The sequence below is a fragment of the Thermomyces dupontii genome (genome assembly GCF_041956625.1).
Source record: "Thermomyces dupontii strain NRRL 2155 unplaced genomic scaffold VTN31scaffold_2, whole genome shotgun sequence".
NCBI classification, from domain to species: domain Eukaryota; kingdom Fungi; phylum Ascomycota; class Eurotiomycetes; order Eurotiales; family Trichocomaceae; genus Thermomyces; species Thermomyces dupontii.
In genome coordinates, this window is record NW_027192308.1 from 459,090 (window position 1) to 473,853 (window position 14,764).

The 14,764-nt window shown below is 48.9% G+C and overlaps 5 protein-coding genes across 5 annotated transcripts; 2 read left to right on the forward strand and 3 right to left on the reverse strand.

Annotated features, from left to right (window-relative positions):
• Window positions 1–1,261: 1,261 nt before the first annotated feature.
• Window positions 1,262–2,383, reverse strand: VTN31DRAFT_2542 (uncharacterized protein; the record flags this gene model as incomplete). The annotated part of the gene is made up of 2 exons (XM_069402722.1): window positions 1,262–2,054; window positions 2,112–2,383. 2 exons carry the CDS (start codon window positions 2,381–2,383, stop codon window positions 1,262–1,264), a joined length of 1,065 nt encoding a protein of 354 aa, XP_069261975.1.
• Window positions 2,384–6,647: 4,264 nt separating this feature from the next.
• On the forward strand, window positions 6,648–9,011 carry VTN31DRAFT_2543 (uncharacterized protein; the record flags this gene model as incomplete). Its single annotated transcript, XM_069402723.1, has 1 exon — window positions 6,648–9,011. One exon carries the CDS (start codon window positions 6,648–6,650, stop codon window positions 9,009–9,011), a length of 2,364 nt encoding a protein of 787 aa, XP_069261976.1.
• Window positions 9,012–9,771: 760 nt separating this feature from the next.
• On the forward strand, window positions 9,772–11,410 carry VTN31DRAFT_2544 (uncharacterized protein; the record flags this gene model as incomplete). The annotated part of the gene is made up of 4 exons (XM_069402724.1): window positions 9,772–9,877; window positions 9,942–10,705; window positions 10,770–11,008; window positions 11,068–11,410. The coding sequence occupies 4 exons, from the start codon at window positions 9,772–9,774 to the stop codon at window positions 11,408–11,410; spliced, it is 1,452 nt and encodes a 483-aa protein (XP_069261977.1).
• An 89-nt stretch (window positions 11,411–11,499) lies between these two features.
• On the reverse strand, window positions 11,500–12,039 carry VTN31DRAFT_2545 (uncharacterized protein; the record flags this gene model as incomplete). The annotated part of the gene is made up of 3 exons (XM_069402725.1): window positions 11,500–11,580; window positions 11,640–11,848; window positions 11,919–12,039. The coding sequence occupies 3 exons, from the start codon at window positions 12,037–12,039 to the stop codon at window positions 11,500–11,502; spliced, it is 411 nt and encodes a 136-aa protein (XP_069261978.1).
• A 1,495-nt stretch (window positions 12,040–13,534) lies between these two features.
• On the reverse strand, window positions 13,535–14,750 carry VTN31DRAFT_2546 (uncharacterized protein; the record flags this gene model as incomplete). The annotated part of the gene is made up of 5 exons (XM_069402726.1): window positions 13,535–14,113; window positions 14,175–14,377; window positions 14,436–14,490; window positions 14,547–14,640; window positions 14,707–14,750. 5 exons carry the CDS (start codon window positions 14,748–14,750, stop codon window positions 13,535–13,537), a joined length of 975 nt encoding a protein of 324 aa, XP_069261979.1.
• Between the last annotated feature and the right edge of the window lie 14 nt (window positions 14,751–14,764).

Genomic DNA, 14,764 nt, shown 5'->3' on the forward strand with positions numbered 1-14,764 from the left:
TTGGGCTTATCGATACTGAGTCGTTACGGGCAAGGTTTCGAGAGTGGCAGTCAGCCTGGAGCGCAAGTATGATTGGCCAGATTCTTCCAAAAATAACTAGCTTCTGCTTAACTTGTTTGACACGCGTATGATGTTACAGAGGCTGATCTCGATAATCTCAAGATTTCAAAGGGATCTCCTACCCCTGACGCATCATCACATCAGGCAACACAAATTGAACCCTTGTTCATTCAAAGTATACTCCTTGTCGTCTCGCATGCTCTCGTTTGTCCGCAGCGCTCTGTACTCACTTAGTACCCGGGCCTCAAAGTTCAATCTTCTGGGCATGACAGCAGGAATGAGGCGGAGTACTTCCCTGCATCTGAGCGGCGAGGCTCCCTCTCGGCACCATGCCGCCCGTCAACCTCGATTCCAGCGATTGCGCCTCACTGGCATCCTCTTTCGTCACGTATACGGCGCCCGGATTCGCAACGGCGGGTAGACCGAACATTTCGTTGCGGTCAGCGATGGATCGCACTTGGGCCGACACGGACCCAGCACCCGGCGGAGCGTTGAAAGCTCGACCCTAGATTCCTGGCATGTCAGCGTGGTCGCCAAGGGTGGTGCTACAAGCTAGAGAAGCAATGATCATTCGTATCTCGCATCACAACGCACCAGGCGCACGTACCTCCAAAGACTGTATTTGTCGAGCATCCTCCTGAGTGATATGGCTCTGCGGCTTGCGAGTAAGTTCGTCGAACTTTGCGTCAAAATTCATTTGCTTCGAGGCCAGACTGTGGGCGGTGGCTGCACAATGTAGTGAGAACTAGTACATATCATGACCGGACATTGGCGCTATGCTTGTTCCATACCAGCCGGTCCTCCTTTTATCGGACCTCTACCTGTCAATTCGTTCTCTGCCTGCGCGATCATCGACACATCGCCTGGGGTAATTCGCTGACCAGCCGCAGCTGCACGTTTGATGTCGCCGACAGACGGTAGCTCGTTGAAGCTCATGTTGTCTCAAATATTGGATACAGAAAAACAAAATGATAAATAACCACACTACATTCGGAATCTTGGACCTTGAGGCAATTGAATTTATAACATATCGAAGATCAGCCTCTCCGGTTTTCCCGTGATGTCAGAGTGAACTCTACGCCATTTGCCGTCAGTGGCAACACACGGATGGGATAACCATGATCCGAGAAAATAATGAGATACTTTCATTGATTCAACTGACATTTCGAAGGCGTTTCAGCCACCGATGACTGATATCTACCTAGGACTGCTCGTTGTATTCGACCCAGGTCTTCATCTTGGCCCGTACATGCTCTCCATACACGACAGAGTTACTTTCATCATCGACTGACCTCACAACGCAATCTTCACCAGGCTCGAAAAAGAACGGCACACTGAATCGTCCAAATTTGGTCGAGGTCGTCTCGTCACCGTCTGTGATCGTCGTCTTCATGGGAGGAGCTCGCACGCGGTGCATTGTAGCCACGAATCTACCGCCTGATACTTGAGCCATCAGGTCTCCGATGTTGACCACAATTGATTCCGGAATGTAAGGTGCGGGCACCCATTTGTCGGAGGAGTCCTTGACCTCGAGTCCCCCGGTAGGATCTTGGTGGAGAAGTGTGAGAATACCGCTATCAGTATGCGGGGAGCAGCTCAGTTGGACCGTCTCCTCGTTTCCGGTCGTTGGCATCGAAGTTGAGTTACCTTGACCGGAGGTGTGCTGTTCGTTCAGGACTCGAGGGGGATAGTGCAGTAGCCGAAGGGTGCTGATTGAATTATGCAAAAAAGGTGCAAAAAAGTCACTTGGCTTCCCGAGAGCAGTAGCCAGCAATGACAGAATGGTCGATGAGAGTTCTTGCAACTCTTCATGGAGCTTCTCAAGGCGGTTCCTGGATGGGAAAATGTCCTCTGGCGGCCAGACATTGGGTTCGGAAAAGTTGAACTTGGATGATCCAGTCATCTTTGATGGAGGGTGAATCGATCGAGCAGGGCCCATCTCAAACCCCTCCTTTAAGTTGTCCGACGCGCCTTTGGGCTGCGTAGGAAAGTATCTATGAGCATAAACCAGTTAGCATGCCGTCTACTACCATTGATAGTGTAGCTAGTACCCTCTATATGTGTTCGAATTTTCTTTCCTGAAACTCTTCTTGGCCAGCTTCATCTTTTCTTCCTCGGGAAGATTGAAGAACTCTCGAGCCAAGCCGAAGATGTCGGCATGGCGGAACGACAGTGGTGCATTGACCAGGTATGCGAAACCGGTCGTCGCAAAAACATCATACAGCTGGCGACTTAGATCTTCCAACTGCGTATGTGTCGGCCCAGAAGGCCTCTTTAGAGGAGCTAGGTCAATGATGGGGAGGGATGAGAATGTTGTCGACATTGTAATAGGGAAAAAGAATTCTGCGAAGTACAAATATGTGGCTTGATACTTGACCTCTCAACTGCCAGCAGCAACGAGATTTATAGGGAGATCTTGCAGATGCTCCATGTGACCTGTTGAACATCGTCCCGCCTCATGGTCCCGGACAGCATGTGCTCATTTACCTTCTTCGGAAGCACAACCGCCAAATCAGGTACGCGCCAAGTCTCCAAGGGAGACGGAACGGACGCAGTTCTGCCCGAAGCTTGCTTGCGTTTCTGTGGTCCATCACGAAGGTCGAAGACGTACTAGCCCTGAGCTTGCTTGTCGGCGTTCAATCACATTCGAGAGTTGCGAACAACAGAAGCCGATCACATGATCTAATCCGGCCAGGGGTTATTCTTCCCGATCACGTGATCGTCATCTTTCAAGAGTCGTAGGTGCACGTACATGCTTAAGGGCAAGTCACATGGTCTCGAGAGCCCTAAACATGGTATCAGGACCGAGGACCAGTTGTGGCTGTCTGACGAGTGAACAAGTCCTGTTACAACTACTTTACCTACTGTACCTGTTCAGACAATATAGAATTGCTAAATATCTGCGATGAACCTTTTCTTTGGAAAGTTATGTGTACAACAATGAGACAGACCCTCCATTGGAGGACTAGGCCTAGTACTAGTAGTACTCCTAAGTACTACTACTCGTACACGGCGGACGGCGAAACTCGAGGATCAGTTTGCGTGCTCCTAAAACACGTCACCAACCCATTTTTGGTAAATCCCAGCGCAATGTTTCTTCAGCGGAGTGGGATACTCATTAGAAAACTTCTTGAACTGGAAAATCTCTTCCGCAACTTGGAACCTGGTCCCTAGCCAAGCATAGTACCATCTTCAATGGCAATCTGGAATTGTCATAACCTACCCCGGGCCCATTGTGCTGCTCGTTTCAACACAGCAGTACTGTACTTATAGTTGTTCGTAAGCAAGTACAGCAAGGAACTGATCGTAAATACTCATCCTCCTATCTCTTCATGATTGGACAGTTTTCATCTTTAAGGTTCCTTGTAGAATAAATGCTTCTTTACAGGAGGTTTTTTACAGCCGGAAGCAAGGTTATGGAGCCACTTCAATTGGTAGGCGCTGCAGAAATTGATATCATATCCATATCAGCGGTACCACTTCCGGTCGGCTCGATGACAATGTGACTGATGCTTTGTAGTCTGTTTCAGGTCATAGAAAAAATGATGGAATTAAGCTTTTAAATCTATGCTATCTTCAATTAGTTCCGGGGAGCGCCAGCAAGAACCCTTTTCAAAGAAATACTTCGTACTTGATCGAGGTTTCCTTTCTATCGCTCACTGCGGGAACTGCGGAAGCAGGCCTGAGGTGTTGGACGTGAATACTCGTCATCGCAAAGGTTCTTTTCTTTGATGGTTATGGCAGCTTTAGTTATTCTGTTACAGAATCCGTTTTTTTAAGATTTCAACATGGTGGTAAGGTAGTACTATGAAGGGTCGTGATAGCAACACGTCCCGATCCACTGGGACTTCCTTTTATGATGTGTGGCATGAACAAGGGGCAAAATGACGGTCGCGTTGGTTCACCTGAGAAGAGTAGTTGTTATTGAGTACAGTACTCCGTACTATGAATCTGCTGTTACTGAAGCTGTCCGGTATGGAGCACTGTACTCCGCAGGTCTCCTAAGTAACTTTCACATGCAGTTTGCTTTGCTTGCCCAATGGTGTTAGCACCTTTGTACTCCGTACGGACTGGGAAGGATTGTTGAAGTGGCACTCCGAATCTTTACCCAGATACTGGAAGCTTTCCGTAAGTCGTACGGACTACGGAGTACTTGTGGCCCATATCACGTGCACCACTGCATACATAGTATATTTCATCCCAATTTCTTGATGATCATCAACAGTAAGACGGACATATAGATTTTATTTTGGAGTAATCCGCCCTTATTGCGCTATGCTCAAGACAATAGTATGTGCGGTGTCGGTCGACAACCGACCGTGAGACAGACTATGCGTTTTGATGCAATGTTGGAAATCACTATCGTAGTCAGCTAGATCTGCCAGAAACAAGGAAAAGATAGTACTCAATGCTGTACTCCGTACATACACCGTACCGTACTATTGTATTAGAAACATCTTGGGTCAATTTTAAAATTTAACTACCTTGGGCAGTGAAATCTGCAGTTTAGATTGTTCGATGTACAATATGTACTGTAGTGAGTTCAAGGATGATCGCCCTTGGGCCTTCGTCTCGGTTAATGCAACCAGTAAGGATGCTGGATCTCCTGGAAGTGCAACGCCAGAAAAATGCAGGATGCAGTGCTTATCGTTACCGCGTTGCGGCAAGGCCAGATTTAAGGATGTTGCAGCGGAGTTCGCAGACTCCTGGCCTTAATCCATCATTCTCATTAGCCAATAGATGAGCTGAATAAATTTATCCCTTCCACCAGCAAAAGTTCCAAAATTACAACGTAAGCTTTCACTACGGAGTACGGAGTACGTACTAAGTACTAGATAACCGCCCCTGTCCATTCATGTGTTATCGGAATGGTCAGCTTAGGCTCTTCCCCGATTCCTTCAACCGAACAAACTCATCGATTACTCTTTGCAGAATACCCCGTAGTTGGTCTCTTGAATCCCGGCTTTCCCAATGTTATTTTGAAATTGCTCTAGGCTTATCGGGCCTTCCAACATAATCGCGGCCTCGAAGAGCCAGGGATTTGCCAAAGACACGTGCTTCCACGCTTTTCGCACTACTCTAGGCGCCACATAAGCCGATATGAATTTATCCATCCTTTAACATAGAGCTGGCTCGACGAAAAAATACGACGACGGGTCACACCATCCGATCTGCCTCGGTAGTCGGCACATGTAGGGGTTGTTATAGAACGGGAGCTTCGGGTCGCAGGTTATCAGTATTCTTTTCGAATCGGGCAGAGCATGATTTATGGAAATACTACGGAGTACTAGTATGCGCAGTTGAGAATCTTGTGACTGACTAGTCCGTATCGAATGCGGAAGCACGCCTGGAATATTAGCAATTGATACTACTAGTAATGTCTTGCACCATTGCAAAGATTCTTGATCACTGAGGCGATCTTTGATAACTAGTACTAAATATTCATTGGCGACTTCAATGGCTCTATACTCGCTTTTTCTTCTCACGTTGTGGCATCGTGGCAGATATATATTGATGGTAAGTTTGAGAGCGAAAATTGCCCATTTCGCTGAAACTGCCCGTTCTGGTGTGACGCGCTAATGGTGCGGGAGGAGCACAGACATGGATCCTACGTTATTATGGCCTTGATCCGCCAGAAATCTCAAATTGACCCGTTCAACTCTTTTAGGATCCTGGAACTTCAGGGATCATAAAGATTGCCAACCAAGAATTTGTCATGTGTTCTCGAAGTAATAACGAAATAGTACATACTGTATTTTTCGCATGAATCGTGAAAGGTGGCTTACCCCATGCTCAGACAAAGTCAAGAAATAGTCAAGACAGCATAAGACCTGAAAAGATCCACGTGGGGAATGCTTCGCTCATCTCGGCCACTTGGCACGCCGAGGCATGGGGGAGTGGAAGGCCTTGGCAGGGAATGCTTATTCCACCACCTTGAACAAAGCACTATCTAGAAGACTTATCAATATGCTTCAGCGCGGATAAATCGATCACAATCGCGTCACACTTCGTGGTGATAGGGTTAAGCATTATCTGTCAGTTTTTCCAGGGTGGAAGGAATCATAGACTTCACATCGACGCAGTTTGCCAGTATGAGAAGTACGGAAGAGCGGCAACGCGCCACTCAAAGCTCACAGACACATTTCATAACTCAATCCTTATCTATAGTCCACTCTCCCTGTCAGCCCGGGTCGCAAACGCTGCGAGCTGGCGGCAGATGCCGAATGCACTGCACCCTTAACCGGGATTCAGCCATTAGAGGCAATCCACTAATCCTGTTGTCTTGATGTACTCCGCACTATCTGCGTGCTGCTGAGAGTCAGGGAAGTCAGATAAGTTCCTTTTTAGCTTGTCCCTCAAAGCAACGGCATGATAGCTGAATGTCACGCTGGATGGAACTATACAAGATTACACTGCTGCTATAAGTAGTAGTAGGAGGAAGTGCATCCCTTGCTAGCCGGCCTTCCTGCTTTTCCTTGTCCATCCTTTGTCCCCCACTTCCTCCTAATAATTCTGTGCCATCTCCTTTGGCATGCTACGAGTCCCTTTGTCTGTACTTGGGATCTCGAGAGCAGCAGCAGCAAGCTATGGAGGAGAAGAGCAACAAGCCAACCGTGGCCACTACCACAGGTGTAGCCGACGCTGAGGATGCCGAGAAACATATCAAGAACATAAAGGAGCAACATCGATGGGATCCCAATTTACCGACGGATATCTACAACGAAATCGATGAGGCACTGCATACCACCGATGAACATACACGAGTTGAAGTCGCTGACGAGCTTCTTGAGAATTCTCCATACCCCGAAGTCCGCGCTGCGGTTCCGAACTACGATGAGGGTGGCCATTCGAACACCATCCGTGCCTGGACCATTGGCCTCGTGTTGGCAACCATTGGGTCTGGGCTGAATATGCTTTTCTCGATGCGAGCGCCATATATTGTCATTCCCAGTTACGTTGCCCAGGTCGTTGCATACCCCCTGGGACTGGCATGGGAGAAATGGGTGCCAGCCTGGGAATTCACCTTCTTCGGAATCAAATGCAACTTGAATCCGGGTCCTTTCAGCAAGAAAGAGCATGCCATTTCCGTCATCATGGCCAATGCATCGTTCAATGGTGGTGCCGCTTACGCGACCGATGTTATCCTCGCTCAGCGGGCCTTCTACAAACAAGAATACGACCGGGCTTTCGAAATTTTCTTGACCATCTCGTCTCAGATGCTAGGGTTCGGTTTAGCTGGATTCTTTACTCGCTTTTTGGTTCAACCGGCAGCCATGATCTGGCCGTCGACCTTGATCAATTGCAGTCTGTTTACTGCTCTTCATGATCGTCGTCCTGCGGACCCTAAGAAGACCAGCGGTTGGTCGATCGGCAAGTACCGTTTGTTCTTGTACACGCTGATCGCCTCGTTTGTCTGGTACTGGTTTCCTGGATATATCGCACCGTTCCTCAGTGTATTTGCTTGGGTGACTTGGATCAAGCCTAACAATGTTGTCATCAACCAACTCTTTGGTGGCTGGTCAGGCTTGTCCTTGATTCCGATTACGTTTGACTGGACACAAATTTCGGGGTTCAACTTCAGCCCTATGATTGCCCCTTGGTTTGCCATTGCAAACACTCTACTTGGTATGGTGTTGTGGTACTGGGTCATCGTGTCTGCCGTGCACTACAAGGGCCTGTTTTGGTCGAAGTACCTCCCAATCAGTGACTCAAACAGCTACGACAACACTGGAGCGGAATACAATGTTAGCCGAATTCTCAACGACCAAGGCGAATTCGATGAGCACAAATACAGGTCATACTCTCCACTTTTCATCTCAACTTCCTTTATGATCTCATACGGACTGTCGTTCGCGACAATTGTTGCCGTCATTTTCCACACAGTTCTATTTCATGGCAAAGAGTTGTGGACTCGGTTCAAGAATTTCGGTCACGAGGAAGAGGATGTACATGCTCGTCTGATGGCCCGATTTAAACCTGTCCCGCTATGGTGGTATGCGGCTACCTTTCTGATCATGATTGGTATGGCCCTTGGAGTGACCCAAGGATACCCGACTCATTTGACTTGGTGGGCCTTCTTCATCTCCCAAATCCTGGCCATCGTCTGGTTCGTGCCCATTGGCATGGTGCAGGCCACTACCAACATCCAGATCGGGTTGAATGTTTTTACGGAGTTCATCATTGGTTACATGCAGCCGGGACGGCCGATGGCAATGATGCTGTTCAAGACGTACGGCTACATCACAATGGCTCAAGGGCTATTCTTTTGCCAAGATTTGAAGATTGGACATTATATGAAAATTCCTCCTCGAGTGACCTATTCCGCGCAGATGGTCGCTTGCCTCTGGTCGTCCTTTGTACAGGTTGGTGTCCTGAATTGGGCTCTCAACTCTATCACCGATGTCTGTGACCAGCGTCAACGCAACCACTTCTCGTGCCCGAACGGGCGAGTTTTCTTCAATGCATCCGTCATCTGGGGTGCTATAGGACCAGCACGGATGTTCTCTCCTGGCTCAATCTACTCACCCATGATGTGGTTTTGGCTCGCCGGTGCCATCCTCCCAGTGGCGATCTATGTTTGTGCCCGCATCTGGCCGAAGAGTCCCATCCGCTATCTGAGCGCGCCCATCCTATTCGGTGGCTCGGGTCTTATCCCTCCTGCCACGCCTCTCAATTATCTTTCATGGGGTATCGTCGGCTTTATCTTCAACAAGTACATCAAGGACCGTTGGCGCGGATGGTGGATGCACTACAATTACGTCTTCTCGGCTGGTCTCGATGTCGGTCTCGCTCTGAGCACAATCGTCATGTTCGTCTGCTTGCAACTATGGAATGTCAATTTTCCGTCATGGTGGGGCACGGATATTGCAGCAAACACCCTGGATGCTTCCTACATGGCGATCGAGGCCACAGTTCCAGAGGGTCAAACCTTTGGACCGTCGGAGTGGTGAATCGATTCAAGAACTTAACTGTCTGCAACGTTTGAGGGATGGTTCAAGGTCTCATAAGCACGGCATGTAGTACCTCGTATGACATGCAAGTTGATTTGGTACAGCTTTTTTGACTCCTCTCAACCGAACGTTCAGACTGCAGAGCCATGCCAATCCTAATGGATTTGATGGTGAATTAAGTAGTAGTAGTACTCGTCGTCTCAAGACGCCAGAACAACGGCTTAGGGTCTTTTTCATCAGTGCCCTAATCATATACGGAGTAAGACATGGCCATCTCGTATTTACTAACCAGGTGTGGTACGGCGATTTTCTTCAGGAAGCAGTTACGGAGTAGCCTGTAGACTAGGCAGTGATTAGGTTAGGTATTGCCAAGCATGTAAGTAACCAGGAGGTACTGCATATAACTAGCCAAATGGATAGCCCAGAAAATTCCTATTCTGGTATCTAGTTAGTTACGCCTGCACTCCAGAATTTCCCCCACACTCCCACCGCTACCCCCACGCTTAACCATAAATATACAAGAGATGTGGGGGAACTCGTGGGATGCTTCGTTCCTGAGCCGGAGAACCGAACCGTCGTCGAGTCGTTGAGAATGCACGACAAGTGCTTCTACGACAGTATACATATTATGAGTTCAGTAAGGGCTATTTAAGGCGCTCTAAGGTCTGGGTCCGTTTGGTCAACGCCCAAAACCAAGTTTCAGCTTCTACGGAGTGCGTGTTTACTCGTCGCTGCACCAGTTGTCATATCAGTGAACGCAATGGCTCCAAAAACAAACCCCGTTTTAGACGGCAAAGAGGTCTCCAAGCACAACTCGCGAGAGTCATGTTGGATCGTTATTCGAGGAAAAGTCTATGATGTGACAGGTACTAGTACTCCCCTCCGTATGCTTTGACAGTGGATGGGATTTGCTGATGGATTCGCGTCTAGCCTTTTTGGACGAACATCCCGGAGGTGCCGCTGTCATTCTGAAAGTCGCAGGCACGGATGCAACCGACGATTACGACGCCATCCATCCTCCTGAACTCATTGACGAGACGCTGCCCGCATCCGCCTTCAAAGGCGAGGTTGATGCGTCAACATTGAGCCAGCCCAAGTCAAAACAACCAACGTCGGATGCTCAGAAAACCACCAATCAGCATGATGGCCCGCCACCCTTGAGCAGTATGATCAATGCCCACGACTTCGAAGCCGTCGCAGAAAAGTATCTCCCGGCGAATGCCTGGGCGTACTATGCTGCTGGCGCCGACGATGAACATTCCATCAAAGATGCAGCACGTGCGTATCGAAAGGTCAGTTTCAGACCCCGAATACTCCGCAATGTCGGTTCGATCGACACTCGCACAAGGATCCTGGGCTACGATGTGTCACTCCCGATTTATATCTCCGCTGTGGGAATTGCCAAGTTTGCCCACCCTGGAGGTGAATGTACTCTGGCATCTGCAGCTGGTAAAGAAGGAATCGCTCAGCTGGTGGCGACGAGATCGAGCATGTCGATCGAATCCATCATGAAGGCGCGCTCAAGTCCCACACAGCCAATCTTCTTCCAACTCTACATGCATAAAGACATGAAAATTTCCGAAGAAACCATAAAACGGGCCATCAAGGCCGGAGTCGCGGGGATTTGGCTGACGGTCGATTCTCCGGTGACGGGGAAGCGAGAACGCGACGAACGGTTGAAAGCTCAGGTAGATGTACGTCAAATACCTTCGAGAATTTCTTAAGAAGTATGGTGGTGTGTTGACAGTAGCGAAACAGGTTGGCGAGCAGAACCAGCAGTTGAAAGACACAAACCAGCCTGTGCAGGGTATTGCAAAGACCCTGTCCAGTACAGTGTCTCCGTATCTGGACTGGAACACGATCGCATACATTCGCAGTCTCACAAATCTTCCCTTGGTTATCAAGGGGATTCAATGCGTTGAGGATGCCGTTCTAGCTTACAGGCACAAGGTTGACGGTATTGTGCTGTCTAACCATGGTGGACGATCACAAGACACGTATGTCACCGCCTCCCCCTCAAAGTGAAATCGAGGACGTTAGACTGACAGGGTTTCAGTGCTCAAGCTCCGTTGCTCACACTGCTCGAGATCAACAAATTCGCTCCCGAGATCATTGGCAAGAATATGCAGATTTTCGTGGACGGCAGCATTCGACGCGGAACGGATGTTCTTAAAGCCCTCGCCCTGGGTGCTACGGCGGTGGGAATCGGTCGTCCATTCCTGTACAGCATGTGTGCTGGCTATGGCGAGGCTGGTGTTCGACGCCTCGTGCAAATTTTGCGAGAGGAGATCGAGATGAATATGGCACTCTTGGGGGCAACAAAGATAAGCGAGATTGACCGGGGGATGGTGAATACTTCGAGGTTAGAGAGAGATCTTACAGCGTTTCCACGGCTGTAATTCTACATGTACAATCAAGTTTGATGTGCATATAAAATTAATTCATCACAAACTCTGCATCATCAACTATATACAAGCCATTTTAACGTTTACTCCGGCATATACTCAAACGGATGGGCCAAGTTCTCCTTACAGAAAGGCAGTTTGCCGACGGTCCAAATCTCGGTATCCTGCAAACCATCTTAGCAAACCCTCAAAAGTTATCGATACCGGGATTCTTAGGACGCACCGGCTCCAGCTTGCGCTTGATTTCAGTGTCGAGGGTTCCCGCCTTCAGAGCGATGATTTCGGGAGCCGCATCGGGATCATGAGCGATCGGGGAGCCACACTCGGAGCAGAAGATCCGGTGGACAGCCTTGCCGGAGCTGCCCATACCGGCCCAGCTCTTGGTGGGTCCGTTAACGGTCAGCTTATCCTTGGGAACGACGGCGACCAGAGCTGTGGATCAGAGAATCAACATCAGCGATTTCCATATCTCCCGACATGGTAAAGTGCAATGCGATCTTACAGTAAGTCGATCCAGACTGGCGCTGGCAGTCGTCGCAATGGTCATAGCCCGTCAACAGGGGTTTGTCGACGTCGACGCTGTAGGTCACAGCCTTGCAGAGACAATGGCCAGTGAGAACCATGGTGATGGAGATTGTTTGTTATCTGATTTGACAAGATCAGATCTCGCGATGTGGTATGACTGCAAGGTCCTCACACGGATCGCGTCAATCAGAATTGTGGATCTTGCAAAGGATCTGAAGCGGATGTGCACATACAAATAGTGGTTATGAACAACTCCCTGTCGGACCTGATGATGGTCAAGATATAAACAGTCGATGACCTTGAGTTTCTGTGATGATTTCTGAATCTCTCTGACTGATCAGAGCGAGGAATCGATGCTGTCTGATCACTTAAATACTCTCATGCGGGGGAGGGGATTTGTCATGATTGAATCAACCTATTACTGAAGCTGGAACCCTGAGCCGTTCTTCTCAGCCTACATAGCCGTCGAGCTGAAATCAAAAAAATCCTTGTCCATCCTTTGTCCCCCACTTCCTCCTAATAATTCTGTGCCATCTCCTTTGGCATGCTACGAGTCCCTTTGTCTGTACTTGGGATCTCGAGAGCAGCAGCAGCAAGCTATGGAGGAGAAGAGCAACAAGCCAACCGTGGCCACTACCACAGGTGTAGCCGACGCTGAGGATGCCGAGAAACATATCAAGAACATAAAGGAGCAACATCGATGGGATCCCAATTTACCGACGGATATCTACAACGAAATCGATGAGGCACTGCATACCACCGATGAACATACACGAGTTGAAGTCGCTGACGAGCTTCTTGAGAATTCTCCATACCCCGAAGTCCGCGCTGCGGTTCCGAACTACGATGAGGGTGGCCATTCGAACACCATCCGTGCCTGGACCATTGGCCTCGTGTTGGCAACCATTGGGTCTGGGCTGAATATGCTGAAGAAAAAGAAAAAATTCTCTTCGATTTGGAACGATATTCGGCTTCATCGTCAAGAGTAGTACGGGGAGGACTCTGTCAAGTCCGATGGATTTGTAATCGACATAGTATGTATACCGTGCTTTTCTAGAAAATGGATCGAAACGCACTGCTGACTATCAGATGTACTGGAATTGCCATCTACGGAATGCAAATATACAAATAGATTAATAGCACTGCCATAATTGGAAGGCTACGGATATGTTGGGACTGTTAGCTGCTGCAAGATGAGCATCTTTCCATCGTTCAACTTCTGCTGGTACCTCGTCTAGTTCTGTTGATCGACCGGGCAAACGGATAGACGGAAGGACGATGTATACTAGGTTATTATACTTTAGCCTATCTATCCTAGGCCTAAAAATACTACTACCAACAGCATTGATACATAGGTAGGTAGCAGATTTTAGAATTTGGAATTTCAACGCACCTTCAGCCCTGTTTCCATCTAATTGATGATGATGATCTGATCTACCGGCACTGGCGGCATTAATGGATTTGTTGACCATACTCAAATATCCTCGCATGAACTGAACTACTTGACGTCATTCCGTTTTGTTCCATGTATTCCCCCGGTTCCCTAGTCTAACACCAACTGATCAAATCAGTCTACTACCATCGGAAGAAAGCTCATATCCTCGCATCGCGCAATCTGCGGTCCACGCCCATGACAACCCCATAGATTGTGTCCAGAGTCGGAGTATTCAGACCGAGTTCCTTGGACTTGCGGTAAGGATGGCCCAGAATCACATCAACTTCCAGCGGTCGTCCCTCCTTGCAATCGGTCAACATGCTACTTCCGATGGGGGGCATTTTCAGAATCTTCTCGATCAACTGATCGATAAGTTCATACTGCAGCGCGGTGACGCCACACGCTCGGCCGACATCGATAACCTCGCGCATCAGACGACGGGTTAGCGCCATGGCCTCGGGCGAGGAATCCAACCAGGTATGTGTGTCCGACAAGGTCAGCGTCGTCAGAGAGTTCCAGGCTGCGTTCCAGACAACTTTCTCCCATCGTTGCCGCGGCATATCATCCAGGATCTGAAAAACAGTACCACCTTCCTCCAAAAGTTGAGCAAACAGCTGGAGTCGAGATTTCTCTTGTTCCTCCGATGAGGATGGGTTGGGGAAAAGACCGATTTGCATGTCTTCGGATTTTGTGTGCGTGACAAGGCCGGGCTCGATTTGCGTCGCTCCTGTCCAGGTCTGCAACTTGTCAGCATGCTTCACAATAGTGAACAATTTTGCGACTCCACAGGGCTCATACCACACACGTGATGATTGTGGCCTTGGGAAAGGCATTGCGGAATGGCTCCTCGTTTCCGACGCCGTTTTGAATGATCGCTATCGTGGTCCGATCCTGATCGACGACAGGCTCCAGTTGGCTGACGGCGGCTGCTTGATCGATGGCTTTGTGCGCACAAACGATCAGGTCGAATTTCTGGTTCGCCTCGGCCGGGGTCCGGATCACTGTCGCATTCGATGAGTTTCTCGTACTTTGTTTCGAATAGCATGCTGGACATCGTACCCTTGAATGGCTGGATGGTGTGCTTTCCATGATTCTGGCTATCAATGGTAACGCCCTGAATGGGCTTGTTTAGCCAGTCACCGGACATAAGGCTTGCTTCCGATGTCACACCTTGCTCTTAACAGCATCGTAATTCGATCGTGCAACGACGGTCAACTGCACTCGCTTGGAGCGACTCAAGATGAATGCGTAGAAGGAGCCAATTCTATGCAGGATTTTCAGTTTAGCTATCTGGCTGCTTACTTGTCCGAGTTATCCGAGTCCTACTCACGCTCCCAATCCGTAGAGAAGCACTTCGACCTTGTCGTTTGTCATTTTCAAAGATCCGT